Source organism: Dendronephthya gigantea, unplaced genomic scaffold (genome assembly GCF_004324835.1).
Source record: "Dendronephthya gigantea isolate DGI-Jeju-01 unplaced genomic scaffold, DenGig_1.0 000032F, whole genome shotgun sequence".
Lineage (NCBI taxonomy): Eukaryota > Metazoa > Cnidaria > Anthozoa > Malacalcyonacea > Nephtheidae > Dendronephthya > Dendronephthya gigantea.
In genome coordinates, this window is record NW_021163042.1 from 1,599,858 (window position 1) to 1,615,064 (window position 15,207).

Sequence of the window (15,207 nt, forward strand, 5' to 3'; positions counted from 1 at the left end):
CTAACCTGCTTTTGAAGAAAAAATAATCATATTGTCTTATATATATATATATATATATATATATATATATATATATATATATATATATATATATATATATATATATATATATAACTTTAGGCACTCCAATTGTAACCAAAATTCGGTTAAATTAATGTATGTGAATTTTGTAGTATAAAAAATATTTCATTATCTATAATTATTTTTGTACATATATATCTATCTATATCTATCTATATATATTCATATATAATATATTATAATATTGAAAATGAGGAGTTGTAGGTGGAAGTAATAGAAATTTCAACTAGAGTTTTCAACAAACCTTTTTAAAGTGTATTATTGCCTGTATTAAGGGATTTTCAGAGGAGACGCAAATCGTCGCAAATGTTGACTTCCCGTGACATAAAAAAGTTAATAATGATAAAATATGCATTAGGGTCAAGGTGTTTCGAAAAAGTATAAAGTAGCCTAAAAGTAAGGTGCGCGCGAAAGCTCTCTGTCACAGCTATATAGCATGCATGCATGCATTGAAATTGTTTACTATATATGCAAGCTTTCTATCGTTTTTATTAAAAATTGGGGAAATATTTAACTACTAGTTTATATACATTGAAGATCATAATGGGCTTAAAAAGATTGCAGTTTAAACGAGGATTTGATTTAGTTTTAGATTTGGGTAATCAACTAGGACAGCCTATTTTCTGTTCGGAAGCTGACAGGATTTTTGGAACACTAAAATTTCATCTATAGTCTATACTCTCAATCCCACTGTTTAATTTGCGATTATAATTTAATTTATTATCGAGACCACTGACGAACAATTCCCATTTGGAAGCCCAGACATTGCTAAATGTTTGACTATTTACTTAAAGAAATATTTACTTATCCATTTTTGTCTTATACTCGTACAACTCCGTCTCCGATAATTAATTTTCCTTGCGTGCATGCATGTCCATATAAATTGCTACTAGTGTGAGGAAACGAGCGATAATAACTTGCGGCTGACTTTGTTTATCAAAAGAATTAGTCTATAATTTCCATCGCTGTAGGGAAACTGTAGAAATTTGAGCGGTATTTCACGTTCGCGTCGTAGATTTGATGAATCTTAAACTCACTAATGACTGAAAACACAAACATAACTCTTAGGTCAAATCCAATAACATGAGGTCGAGGAGGGAGTTGTTTACGATTTCGGGAAGGACAAACAGCGTGCGACTTAAGTTTCATTTCACAAATTTGGTCAACCTTGAAATTTGGTTTCATGTCTACTTTAGTTTGTCTCTTATAGATTTTATGAATTTGTATTTGAACCCAAATTTCAACTCATCAATACTCAAAAGTGCGTCCGGGGGACAGGTTCATGAATGATGATGGAAAATGCTGGATGAAACCTTAAAATTTAACAAAATCAAACCTTTTATATACATATATATGTGCACTTGTGAACATATACGAGTTTTTTTAATTATCAATGCCTGCATGCCAGTGAATGAATGGTTACTGTATATATATGATCGCTTGTGTTAATTGTTATACGTATATTAACTAGTCTATTGTGAATTAAGCTTGGCTTTGTGCAAGAGATTATGGCAGCGTTCCTGTGTCTTGATTAGATCCACGGCCGCGGCCAGTAAACAACCAACCACAGTCTTGCTGCATATATATGGAAGATTATAAAGTCACCATGCACTCACCACTGTGCATGCATGATTCTGCATGAGAGAATACCGGCTGTAGATAAGTATATATATGTATTCATAGATAACGATCGTGTGAAAGAGATCCCTTCAAAAGAATGCCGCTTACCAAATTAGCTGTATAATTCTACCCGATTTTTGTATGAAATCAGACCTGCAAGGCTGTATAACATGCGTAGTTATACTTTTGGAATTTATATTAGCTTTTAATTGAGACGACATGCAAGTCTGACATTGATTCTTATAGCTTTTTTAACATTCTCATTTATTGAAACGAACAGTATTACACTGCAATAACAACAATAACAATAAGATTTATTAAGTTTCCTAAAGAGAAACTAATTTACAAGATTAATATATAAAATATAACTATATATATATAGGTATAACTATTTACAAAGACTTTTTTCGCAACACACCACCAACGCAAAATATCTTTATACAGAGTATAAACATTCCACCCCGTGTAGATATAACCAGAAATACCAGAGTTAGCAAATCAAATTATTAATCGCATATTTACGTTGCATGCATGGCCAGAAAGAATTATTCTAATATAATAGGGACCTTAACATTGTTAACTGTTCGAAGTTAGGGCAATTAACTACTCGGAGGGCCGCGTGCTGTAAACGTCAATCTTAAGATCCCTAATACCAAGAGCAATTATAGCTGTAAACCTCATGCCTTTACGCCTTTGTCTTTATGTATCTTGTGGCCGGAAATGAGTTCACATGTTTCACGTAGCCTGCCATTGTTATGGCTTAATGTTTACTATTCTTTCTATAATCCCTCTATACGCAATTATACCTATGTAATGCTTGGTTGCTTCTTCTGGATTCTGATGATATAAAGAATAACAATTTAAAGCTAAACTCCCATAGATCCCATGCTATGACAGGAAATCAACATGCGCAAGAGTAAGGCGCAAGTGATTGCTGGTTTTATTTCCAAACATTTCCTTCCTATTGGTACAATATTTATCATTCTTTTCGGGATTCTCTTTCCAGCTCCAGCAGTTTACGTTCAGGCTAAAGTACCTGTTGTTAAAATGTGTATAATTACATTATTTTTTATCATCGGAACAAAATTTCCTTTGAAGGAAATTCGATCAGCTTTGCATTGCTACAAGGAGACGGGCCTGGGAGTAATTGCTGTTTTACTTCTCACTCCAGTTATTGGAACGAAATTACTAATGATACCGCAGTTTCGTGAGCTTCATCCATCAAGGTTTTATCCAAACAAGACAACATTTAACAGTACCCGGTCAATTCTGGAATTACCAGATTTTGGTCCAGAGGAGTTTCGTATTGGCCTACAGATATTTTGCGTATCCCCGTGTGCATCAGCATTTCCAACGGTAGTGGTAAGTTTGTCTCAGTTACCATATATTTTATATCATACTCTAGTCTCTACGTGCGTTAGTAATATATAACTGAATAACTATACCGAGAAAGGTCGAAGAAGATGGTAATTTGGACTAATTGTGCATGAAAGGAGAAAAAAGAGGAGAAAAGGAAATCCAAGAAGGGACACCTAGCGAGTACCAAATCTACGATGCAGACGTGTTTTGAAAACAGCCACTTGTGATGGTTTTATTTAGCGCTATTTAGTCAGCCGACGGCTCTGATTGTATTTACCACAAGGACTATAATTTTTATTCCTGTTGCGAATTACTATGGAAGTAACGAAGTATCATTTCACGCCCGGGTCGTAGATTTGGTGCATCTTATAGCCTGTTTACATAGAGCGAGTTATCCCGGCTAGGCGAGGTGAAAACTGCATATAATGAAAGACTAATCGCCTTTGATGTGATGCGCTACCTCGTCTATAGCCGGGATAACTTGCTCCATGTAAACAGGCCCTTAAACTCACTTATGGCATGTTGTAAACCCGTGACCGGATTAGACTGGCTTGGAATCGAAAACTACTAACTTGGCCAGGTAATTCGTAAAACATGCACCGAAAATGTAAAGTAGTCAGCGATTTGTAGAACACTGCACACTTGATCCTGTAGTCAGTGATTTGTAAAACACTGACCCAGTATAGTTATACAACAATGACCCCGCAGTAGTTAGTGATTAGGATGTATTCTTGTTTACATAACGTAAGAACAAAAATAAACTGACAACAGCTTGCAAAAGAAATCAATCGGGCATAAGACGAATATATGCACCACAATTCAGAGTTGCAAAAAAGCTGCGGGTGCGCGGGTACCACCCGTGAGGAAGGTTTGCTTTGAATGAGGTTTGTGAGGAAGGTTCAAAGTTGAACACTCAATTGATCACATGTATGCACCAAAAAAGCAAATATTTCTTTATGCTGGTTGCCACTTGACTCTGTGACGTAACGTCATTTTGAGGAAGGTTATCAAAGCTTGAAATCCTACCGGAGGAAGGTTGAACTCTTTTGGCAACTTTGCCCCAATTATCAAGCTTCTAGTTACGGTCCTTCTAATCACACTGCTTCTGGAGGCCGAAGTAAATGTATTTTAATTTAAAAAGTTATAGTTGCTCCATGTCCGCATGACTCCGGGTACACATATACACACGTAAGTTTGATTACCAATTTATACTGATAATCTGGTTAAATTCCTCCCCGCTGGTGACGTTTCAATCGGTTTCATGGAATTGGCATGTAGCAAACTTCAGTTATATATAAATTCCAAACAAACTTTTATTGCTTAAAACGACTAAAATCTTTTTATCATGCATATAAAATTAATCAAAGAGATGAATCTGAGGCAACCAATTAACGCAAAGAACACGCTTTCAACAATTTCAGTTATAGATACTTCAATGGCCTTCACAACTAAATTCATTGGTGTAATCTACCCCAGACTACTTGCCTGTACTATACTTGCAAGACATCATTTTACCAAGCAGCTTTTGATTATAGACCGCTTAGCAGCTTTTGATTATAAACCGCTGGAGTTTTTTCAAAAAATTCCGTGAGAAAATAAAAAATCTGGTGAGCATAACCAGTCAACCATCAAAAACACACAAGTTCACACAGTTTTTAATTAATCCTCTCAGCACTTTGGTGATTGAGATCTATATAATTTCAACAGGTCACAAATATACAGGGTGTCTCAAAAAAAGCGGCCGCTATTGATTCACCTATTGTCAGAATTTGAATGGCACAACACTATAACTCTATAAGTGTTCCAGAGTGTTCCTAAAAATAACGGTGCCTAGCACTAAGCTGAACGCGAACCGGCGTTGAGATTCATGTGTAAAGCGCCCGAATAACGAATTGAGGCTTTTGGGAATCTAAAGTAGCTTCGTGAATAATATAATAATAACCTTGCGAAAATTAGGGCCTGTTTACATGGAGCGAGTTATTTTGGTTAGGCGAGGTGAAAACTGCATATAATGAAAGACTAATGAGGTTTTAAGCCTTTGATGTGATGCGCTTTTTACCTCGCCCAGCCGGGATAACTCGCTCCATGTAAACAGGCCCTTAATCCTATGACCAGTTCGGGAGAAAATGGCTCCATGCACTGGCACTGATCACGGAAGAACGAGTTTTTGTTTTTAAAAATTATGCGCGCTAAGTCCAACTGCAGTGCGAAACGCTGAAACAATCTGTCTATTGGGTTCAAGCCATTCAAAGTTCAAACAATATGTGATTTCAGCATGCAGCGTGTATTTTCACGGACATTCTTGAACACTTATTGAAGTGCTATATGCTATTGAAATTCTAACTACAGGTGAATTCAATAGCGTCCGCTTTTTTGAGACACCCTGTATAGATTCAATTTGTATTAATGCCTATAATACCCTTTCAAATATTCCTTTCCTTTTTTTTCAAATACTGTCATCAACATAACGGCTGTAGAAGAAAGGATTTTTACCGCTGTATTATTAATCCAATTTCTCTGGCTATCTTTAAAAGGGGGAACGGGGAATGGGGGAACGGGGAATCGGGGAACGGGGAATGGGGGAATATCGGGGAATAACGGGGAATAACGGGGAATATCGGGGAATATCGGGGAATGGGGGAATAACGGGGAATATCGGGGAATAACGGGGAATATCGGGGAATATCGGGGAATATTAGATTCACCCAGCAAATTTTTAACAGTTAATCATAATGCATTATCTAGTCATAAAATTAGGAAATGTTTAGGACGGAGGACCTAAATATTTGCAGAAGAATCGGTCATAAAAAGTTTCAAAAGGATAATTTTCGATTGAAACTTTTAAAGTTTCTGCGTTTGACACTAACTATGGTGTAACTTCATTAAATACCAGTACCTAAAAGAACATAACGTAACATAACATAACATAACATTTGCATTTTTTCATGCATTAACACAACCTAAGTTATCAAACCTAATAATCAATGTCAATAGTCGATACAAATACTTATATTCATTTTCAAAACATATATTTCTTAAGGTTTCACGGTTCAGTTATTAACGTCTAAACCAAACTCATTAGTAAGTCTCTCAATATGCTCCGATCGAAAATAACGTGCGAAATAAAAAGTAAAGTAATAAAGTTTTTCGTCTCAGACGGAAATCCGTCTACTAGTACTAAAATAAATTCTGCTGATATGTGGATATATGAAAACCAGGCTTTGGGACCGAAGTTGTAAGTGGGAATTTGAATTCCCGTCTGCGTCGAGTTTTTCCCGATATTTAGGTCCTCCGTCCTAAATATTTCCTAATTTTATGACCAGATAATGCATTATTTATTAGTAGGTTGTGATACTTTGATATGTTGTATTATTGGACTGCGGTAGAAAAAGTCTAACATTATTCTTTTTAAACACGCCATGCTACTTTTACATTGGGATGATTAATTGTTAAAAATTTGCTGTGTGAATCTAATATTCCCCGATATTCCCCGTTATTCCTTCATTCCCCGATATTCCCCGATATTCCCCGATATTCCCCGTTATTCCCCGTTATTCCCCGTTATTCCCCCATTCCCCGATATTCCCCGATATTCCCCGATTCCCCGTTCCCCCGTTCCCCCATTCCCCGTTCCCCCTTTTAAAGATAGCCAATTTCTCTCATGGTATAGCCCATGAAAAGATTAGCCAGAACCAGAACAAAAGGAGAGTCTATTGCGGCATTGCCACACCATAAATTTGGTGGTAAAATCATGCAGCCATCGAAAAGAAAATGGGTTTGCGATGTAGCTATAATAAATAAATGTGTGAGGTGTTTTAGTCGCCCTAAATAAAACAGATAAAAAGGCTATGACAGGACTCTGAAATGATCATTTTCGAGGATATAGAGAAATCAAATTTCAAAAATTTTCCCCTAATCCTATATAAGCACATTCCACGCTCAAGTATATTTCATTGGAGGCATAGCTGAGCATGCTCCCTCGTGCTTCGACTTGCATCTTTTACCACTCGTCGGATGCAGATATTCTTTCTCCACTTCTCAAATTATACGTTTGTACCTCTAAGCAGGTAAAATATACGTCTTATTATTAATACTAGGCTAACATAATCAAAACAATATAAAAGTCAGTCTCAGAACGTAGGACATGGACCCACAAGAATATACGTGTCGAAGTACCTCTTCCCCGGATACGATATTTTCTGGCTATGTTTTTGTGGACTTGTGAGAAATTTTGCGGCGCAGTGCAAATGCCCAGTATTCTAATATTATTGATTATTCTTAGATAACTGCAGCCAATGGTGATCGAGCATTGACATTGCTGGTAGCAGTAATAGCAACCATTATATCAGTTTTTACAGTTCCTATTATGGCGACATGGCTGATACCTGCACTTCGGGCTGCTAGTGTTAGTTTCCTCACCATATTGCCCAGAGTTGTGCTGTACATTCTCCTACCTTTAATTGTAAGTATAACCACTATAATCATATATATAATGTCGGTATCAAAGCACGACCATGCACACTGGTCTGAACAGATGAGGAGTTCTGACTTTTCAAGGGGGATTGGACTTTAACCCGTATACACCGAAAATTGCCCATCCTTTGCTTTGTTCGTTACGTCCCAATTATTGCATGTAAGGACACGCACGTCACGTAGAACGACGGCAAAATTGAGTGGGTTTTTTCCAAAAGAAACCGTCCGACTTCACGACAGCAGTATGTACGAACAGTTAACGTTGTTCTCTTTGGGAATAAAAACGCACATGCATCACTCGTGCAAGATGGTGAACTTTATACTTAACTGAACTTTGAGCTTTAAACCGTTTAATCATAGACAATCCAGAATATGTCTTCTGGATTGTCTATGGTTTAATATATGCGAGTGGAAATCGCAATTAGGTCGACAGGTCGTAATTAATATTTTAGTGGATCAACAGGGCCCAAAAGTTAACGATTGACGGTGCCCACAATGGTTGCGTTACGCCACTGGCTGATTTGAATCCCTAGGGTCGACTAGCCCTAAACCGATAAAAGTGGGTCAACGTGACTATGAAATTTAGTATTTTGTTTCCATGACCCCCTTCCCTCATGTATGTATTTTTCTGTTTACTCTCTAATATTTTACATCATGGATCCATAGCATTATAGATTTGGCACTTAATTTAGTCTTTACCCCTTTACCACATTTTACCACTTTAACGTTTCATAATCAACAACAGCAAATTAGAAATGATTGATAATATAAATGGCATATCCACCATTTCAGGCTGGACGACTTCTAAGATTCATTGGATTGGTGAAGAAGTTTGTTGTTAAAGTAAATACGTCTCTGAAATTTGTCACGTCGGGGGCTCTTCTTGTTATGTTTTGGGTGAAGATTAGTCAAGCGACGGCTAAAGGGGACCTTCAAGATTTTTCACCTCGAATGATTTTGGCTGTGACAGCTCTCGGGACAGCTGTTATTACGTCATTTCTCGTTATGACCCTGGTATTATCTTCTCTACTAAGGCTATCTAAGAAGTCAATCCTGGCTGTTACCATACTTTCATCAGCAAGGAATTCAAGTATAGCTATTGCTGTGATTGAGAACTTACCAGTTAGTGTTGGAGACAAAGATCTTATGTTTTTTCCTATAATATTTGTCTATCTTGCAATGATTGTCATCATAAATAGCTTTGGTTATTTTATGACAATCAAGAAAGAGGAAAATGACATTGAGCAAGAAAACGAAATGCCTGAAAGTAAACCACTGGATACAGTAAATCATGATAAAAGTGATAAACACCCCAAGGGAAAGTTAGCTACGCTAGAACAAAATAAGTTGTCAAACTCTAGTGACAAACTCGCTTTACTTGTAAATCCGTTGGAACATGCAAATAACTTCGCAAGCCATACCAAATGTAAGCGCGATACATTGACGAACACACAGCATCTTACAGTTGTATGAGTATATAGAAACATATCTACCAAGTGCACCTTTAATTGTAATGCATTAAACAAACACTGATCGCAAAGCACAGTAATAGAAAGCTACCAAATTATGAAAACCAGCAGTAGACTGGACCGGTAGGGTGAAAACCGTGGGGAGAGGGGATTATATAAGTGGAAAATGCGGGCTAAGTGGAAATACAGGACATATATAAATGGAGTACATATACAAATTACAGGCTGTCAACGGATAAAATTGGCTTTGGCGTATTTTCAATTCACTCGCTTTGCACTCCCCATTACATGCACCCGCATCTGTAATATGTGTTTCCACCGAACCGAACCGACCGGACATTTATATTTAAATATTACAGCATTATGGCAATCTACATAGTAACTACAGCTAACCAGGTGTGTTTGTTAACTAGTTCAGTAGTCCCTCGAAGGGACAATAACACTCCCTAATTAAAAATCTGACAGGGGAGTTCTGCGTAACCGAATAAAATTATAGGTCGGTTGTGTAAAATTTTTAAAACGGGGTTACAGCGGCGTCCGCGCTTCGGTTCTGCTCATAACGATTATTAAGTAGGTTAATTGTTGCTCGAATTTGGATATTTTCTATTTTTCTGAACATGAAACCTAGCTCAAATTTACAAACGTAGTTTTATAGCAATGCGATGATATAGCAATACAAGATTTAAACTAGGCGTTTGTTTCATGACTGTACCCAAACTTTAACAACATTCTTAACACCACAGTAAAACGTTACGCGCAGCCGCGAGGTAAATTTAGAAAACTGCGCAATTAAGGTAGAGAATTCGTGAGTATTTTTTGGGCTAGAAGAATGTTTCCCCCTCGCTTTCTTTCAGTTACTAATTGTTTTAACAAGACGATCGTTAAATTATTTCTCCACTTTCTAACGGCTGTTGTTGACACGGCCAAAGGTGTGTAAAAAAGGGAATCAGTGAATCACTAGCGACTAAAATAGTGAAAAGTACAATAGCAGGGATTACAAAATAAATAAGACCTGGGGCCAGTTGTATTGTTAACTTTTAACTTCATGTAGTTAAGGAAAAATTGGCCAACCAGAGAGTCGTGTATTTCTGAGTTAACTAGTATGTAACTATGCAAAATGTAGTTAGAGCGTTTTATACAAGCAGCCCCAGGCGAGGTTACATTACTTCGCGCATGCGCAAATGTTCGACCGTGGTGTTATGAGATGTGCGTGCATTCTCGTAAATCTCGAGATGGGTATGCATGAAACAATGGAATATAATTCTTTAAAATTGACTATTAATATATTTCTTTAAAATTAATTCTTTAAAATTAACCATTAATCTCTTTAAAATTGACCATTAATTAACCATCGTAAAGTCAATTCACGTTAGATTTTCTCTTTAGTGCTCTAATTTCACTATTATTCAGTTAAAGATCTTCCATTCATTGTATAATCAAAAATGTACTTAGCAAATATTTAAATGTTCTTTCACTCTAGCTACACGACGTATAATTTCTATTTTGATCTATGGTGAAAATCTAAAATTACTGATAAAATACTTAAGGCCCTGTTACACGGTGCAATTTTTCTTGCAACTTGCAATGCAATTCTACTTGCAGAAGAAAAGTGCATGAGGTGTATAAACACAAAGTTTCGTTGTTCCCAAATTTACATCTCTCAAAAGTAGAATTGCATGGCAAGTTGCAAGAAAAATTGCACCGTGTAACAGAGCCTTAATTTAATTAAGGTCTGTTCGCACGATCCAATTTTGTTGGATCCAATGTAGTCTGTTATTGAAAAAGCAGTACTGCATTGGCTTCAGTGCATTTGCTGCTCATAAACATCAAAAGACAACAGACTATCCTGACAAAACATCCATCAGAAGTGAATTGGATCCAACAAATTGGATCGTGTGAACAGACCTTAAAATTGCTCACCCAATCAAGTCCAAAGCATTACATGCAGACATAGCTGCACTAGCTACCGCTTCTTCTTTTGTCGCCTGTGGTACCAAACTTTCGAATAGAACAACAACATAGAAACATAGCTCCCCTAAGAAATTTCCTGCATCTCCTTTAACACAATACTCCAGTTTAGAGCCCCCATCTTGTGACTGTAAAAAGAGATTAAGCGTACATTTTGCATTTTCCTGACGCAGGTTGATTCTCTTTTCCTCTTCCAAGAGTTTCACAGCTTGTTCTGCCAACCACAATTCTACATCCTTCTTTTTTGGTTTCGTATCATTACAAAAGAATTCATACTTCTTTTTCACCTTAACTTCTGCAATGTATTCGTCATTATCTGCAGTTTCTTTATAATCAGGGAATGCTGGAAAAAATCCCCAAGATCTTTGTGATATTCGTTCAACAACTGCTCAGATCCGGCATCAGGTTTACTATTTCGTCCTTCAAGGGTGGCTAATGCAATTTCAGCGACATGTTTTTCAGCTTCCCTGGATTTTGCGTACGATTGCTTTCCTTTGAAACATCGTTTTCCCACGAAAACTTTGCTTATATACATTTTCGTTGAAGGATCTTGCTTGGTTGTATATCGGATGCCTTGGTCAAATTTTCGCTTTCGGATATATTCCTGAAGGGCATTTTTAAAATTTGATTTTTGTGGTGGTATGGGCATCTGTTGGACATCCGATTCTCTGGGTGTTGTATTGTTCTTGGTTTGAACATTCAAATTCTCCAAATATTCGGTTATTTCCGGCGGGGAAGCATCCGGGCCTTCAGCAGAGGGAGGAGGTTCTTTTTCACTTTCTTTGGTTAAAACCTTCAGCATGGTTGTTTCTACGGAATCAAAAGTATTTTTCTGCATTCGTTTTGGGGGAATTGTCGGCCGACAATCCATCAAAATATTTCATTGCCTCCTTTGCCGCCATTTCTTTTGATTTTTTTTTGTTGGGCTGATTTTCAACACACTCGAACGTTTTGCCACATACTTTGACTTTACTTCGAAATTCTGTACCTAAAATTTCCTCGTATTCCGGGGTCTCTCCCATTCTCTGAGCATATTCATTTAACATACTTTTGTATGTCTTCCCACCAGGTCTATCAACCGGAGAAAAATTTGTGCTGCTCGTAGGCGTTTCTGTACTAGTTTTTTCGTCTGTCGAAAATGATTGAGGCGGCGCACTACAATCAACCTCATCAGAAATACGTTCTACCGAAGGTACTTTCTCCTTCTCCATATCCACAGATCTACATTAAAAAATCAAAATATCGTAAAATACAAAGCACTGCATCCAGTCTTCCTCAAAATGACTCTTACTGCTGTAAGTTCATATACCAGGACAAATAATGATTCATATTGAAATGAGATCAGAGTGGGCATGCTCTCATTTATTTAAGTTTAAAGTTGTATTTATAGTTTATTTATAGAGGTTTAACGGGCGACTTTATCACGTCTATCACATTAATTTCACGTGACTTTTTTGCTACTTGCTAGTGTACCATGCGTATGGCATATATGTATAGGTAAAGAATCACGTATTTTCTGGTTTGATTGACTGGGTGGAAAGCAAGGCGAACGGAAACAGCCAAAAGCCTGATGCATGTCAAGACGGTACACAGAAAAATATTACTCTTCCTCTTGTTACCTTGACACATTTCTTGGTACAGCTTCAACCAACTGAAGAGCCATGCAAGCTATGGTTGCTGCTGATTCTTTTGCATCTGCTATGCTGTTTTCGCTTGTTGGACTTTCATAAACTTCCCCAAATACTGTCACCTTACAAAGAAACTTTCCATCTTGATCCCCTTCGCTTCTTGATATCTGCACTCTCAAGACCCTTTTTGACTTTCTGTACATGTTCATTAAGAATCACTCTAAATGACTTTGATGTGTTTTTTTTTAAATTCATCTCTTTTCCATTTGTGTCACCTTGACTTGGCACGGGAAGAGAAGGGTTGCCTGAACTAAGCTCTGGCTTTTCTTCTTCACTAAAAAAAAGTTCACAAGTGTTGTTTGATAATTAACAAGAAATATGTTATTTGAAGGCTGTCAGCCTCCCTATGCTAGCTGCTGTCTTATGAATTTATCAACCATTAAAATTGGCACATTTTAGCCTAGGAATTGTGGAGAAAGGTAGAAGAAAATTCTAAATATGCCTTCAGGCACTCTCATTTTTGCTGAACTTGGTGCCATAAGGCACTTTCATCTTGGCATTTCTATCAACCACTAATTTGCCGACAACTTTTTTACAGTTACTACCATGTACATACCTGTCTAAAACAGCTAAAACAAATTTGGCTGCTTTCTGTTGAGCATCAACCTTCCTACTCTGTGGAACAACCTCTGGGGAATACCATTTACCATCATACATTACTTCAGAAATAAACCCAGCATCTTTCGTCTGGTTGTTATAAATAGGGTTTAGAATCTTCTTCTTCTGGGCTCTTTCTTGTAACAAGTTTTTATAGTTCAATTTATCTTTTGGTTCAGGTATCTCACTACTCATACCCGGCTGTTGTTCAGTTAACACAGATATATTTTTATTACTTAAAAGTTCTGAATCTTCATTCCCTAGAGTCCTCAATGCCTCCTCTGCAGCACTTTGATCTGCTTCCTTCTTTGATTGCTTTGGTTCCTTTGCTTTGAATTTTCTTTCACCAACAAAAACTGTACTAATATATTTACCACCTTCAACTTCATAGCTATATCTTGGTGGGTCAAGTTTCCTCTTCTGCGCATAACTTTGTAAGGCATTTTTGTAAAATGACTTCATCTCAGAATGTTCAAGTGCTGAACATGCATTACTTGAAAGGGGATTTGAAAAAGCTTCACCATTAGCAAGTTTTAAAAGTGACTGAACTTGACCTTTGAGCTCACCCAAGGTGACATGGACCTCTTGAAATTGGGCAGCAGAATCTTGCTTCATCTTTTCAATCTCATTATTAATTTTTTTTATTTCTTTGTCAAATTTTCTTTCCAGATCCTTGTTTCCTTTGATCAATTCAACAAGTTTCTCATATAATAATTTCATGCTTTCATCAACCTCTCCGGATTCAACGGCAAATGCATGAGCTTCCAATGCTGCCCGGATGCACTCACTTTCATCTACTGGCTTCAGCTCAAGCTCACTATTTCTCAATGATTTGATCAGTTCTACCTTTTCTTGGCACATTTGCAAATGCTTCAATTCCTTATCATCTTCAAGAAGGGCAATCACTGTATCTATCATGTCCTGCATTTCTGCATCAGTGAATGACATTGTTGCACAATGCATCAGCTTATTCCGAACATTTCTAACATTTTTGGGTAATAAATTATTATTATCCTTAAAATGTTTAAGTTTGAATTCCTTACAATTTACAAGTACATTCAACAATCCGGAAAGGTCAGTCTTAGCAGGCCCTGTATTGGCAGCTGCATTAGTTTTGTTCCCTTGGTCATTCATAAAACATTTTGCAATTTCCCAATGAGTATTGTGCCATATTTGTGGGTTAGCATTCTTCCAAATCAGCTGTCCGTCACATTTTTTCGTCTTGATTTCGGCCACCCATTGTATACAGCTGGCACAAATTGGCGGCTTTCCTTTTTTCGTATTACAAATGGGGGTCTTGGTACATTCTCCTGTGCCTAATTTACTTTTAATATCATTATGAACGTCTACAATGACTTTTTCAGTGAAGTCATGTAGAGCTTCCTTTGATTCAATCAAGGCACGAGATACTTTCAACCAGTTCTTATATCCCGAGTTGTTTAAACGTTTCTTTAACTCCTCATCTTCCATTTCGTATTTTCGACTGAGTTTAATCTGATTTAAAAAAACGATCGAAGAAAACGTCAGACGTTTGATATCTCTAAAGGTTCTCCTCTATCGTTTTCACTTTTGATTCCAGGAAACGAATATTGTAATCCAGGAATAAACAAACGACATGTCGCTGTCCTTAGTTATCCTCTAGTATCCAACATGCAAGAAAATTTGGAATTTTTGATTTTTCACAAAATATGAGCTTTCTCCGTGAGTCCGTAAATTTCTCCGCAGGCCGAGGCATCTCTAATTATTTTCAGATCTCTAGGCTAAATATGACACGTTATATATACGTTAGCACATTACAGGCTAGCCTCCTCCGCAGGCATCACTAACGTCCGTTATTGAAAAATGTTTATGTTGACTTATGTCAGTGGGTCAATAAATTGCTTGATAATCAGATAGTACCATCAGAAATGCCTGCGAACTGCGAAGAAGAGAATACAAAGGAGTATCTGTCT

At 37.0% G+C, this 15,207-nt stretch overlaps 2 protein-coding genes across 2 annotated transcripts; one reads left to right on the forward strand and one right to left on the reverse strand.

Annotated features, from left to right (window-relative positions):
- The first annotated feature begins 164 nt into the window (after positions 1 to 164).
- Positions 165 to 9,414, forward strand: LOC114524765 (probable sodium/metabolite cotransporter BASS4, chloroplastic). Its single transcript, XM_028545938.1, has 3 exons — positions 165 to 3,063; positions 7,343 to 7,522; positions 8,326 to 9,414. The coding sequence occupies exons 1-3, from the start codon at positions 2,608 to 2,610 to the stop codon at positions 9,004 to 9,006; spliced, it is 1,317 nt and encodes a 438-aa protein (XP_028401739.1). The 5' UTR covers positions 165 to 2,607; the 3' UTR covers positions 9,007 to 9,414.
- Positions 9,415 to 11,789: 2,375 nt separating this feature from the next.
- Positions 11,790 to 15,180, reverse strand: LOC114524764. Its single transcript, XM_028545937.1, has 3 exons — positions 13,215 to 15,180; positions 12,590 to 12,932; positions 11,790 to 12,191 (listed from the first exon to the last, which is right to left on the reverse strand). The coding sequence occupies exons 1-2, from the start codon at positions 14,723 to 14,725 to the stop codon at positions 12,722 to 12,724; spliced, it is 1,722 nt and encodes a 573-aa protein (XP_028401738.1). The 5' UTR covers positions 14,726 to 15,180; the 3' UTR covers positions 11,790 to 12,191; positions 12,590 to 12,721.
- Positions 15,181 to 15,207: the final 27 nt, after the last annotated feature.

What these genes read in the sequence shown, in the direction of transcription:
- LOC114524765 (XM_028545938.1), top strand. Translation starts at nt 2,608, where the DNA reads ATGCGCAAGAGTAAGGCGCAAGTGATTGCTGGTTTTATTTCCAAACAT. An exon ending in CAGCATTTCCAACGGTAGTG is followed by an intron (nt 3,064 to 7,342) that starts GTAAGTTTGTCT and finishes GATTATTCTTAG; the next exon opens with ATAACTGCAGCCAATGGTGA. An exon ending in ACATTCTCCTACCTTTAATT is followed by an intron (nt 7,523 to 8,325) that starts GTAAGTATAACC and finishes CCACCATTTCAG; the next exon opens with GCTGGACGACTTCTAAGATT.
- LOC114524764 (XM_028545937.1), bottom strand. Translation starts at nt 14,725, where the DNA reads ATGGAAGATGAGGAGTTAAAGAAACGTTTAAACAACTCGGGATATAAG. An exon ending in GTTTTAGCTGTTTTAGACAG is followed by an intron (nt 12,933 to 13,214) that starts GTATGTACATGG and finishes ACTTTTTTTTAG; the next exon opens with TGAAGAAGAAAAGCCAGAGC.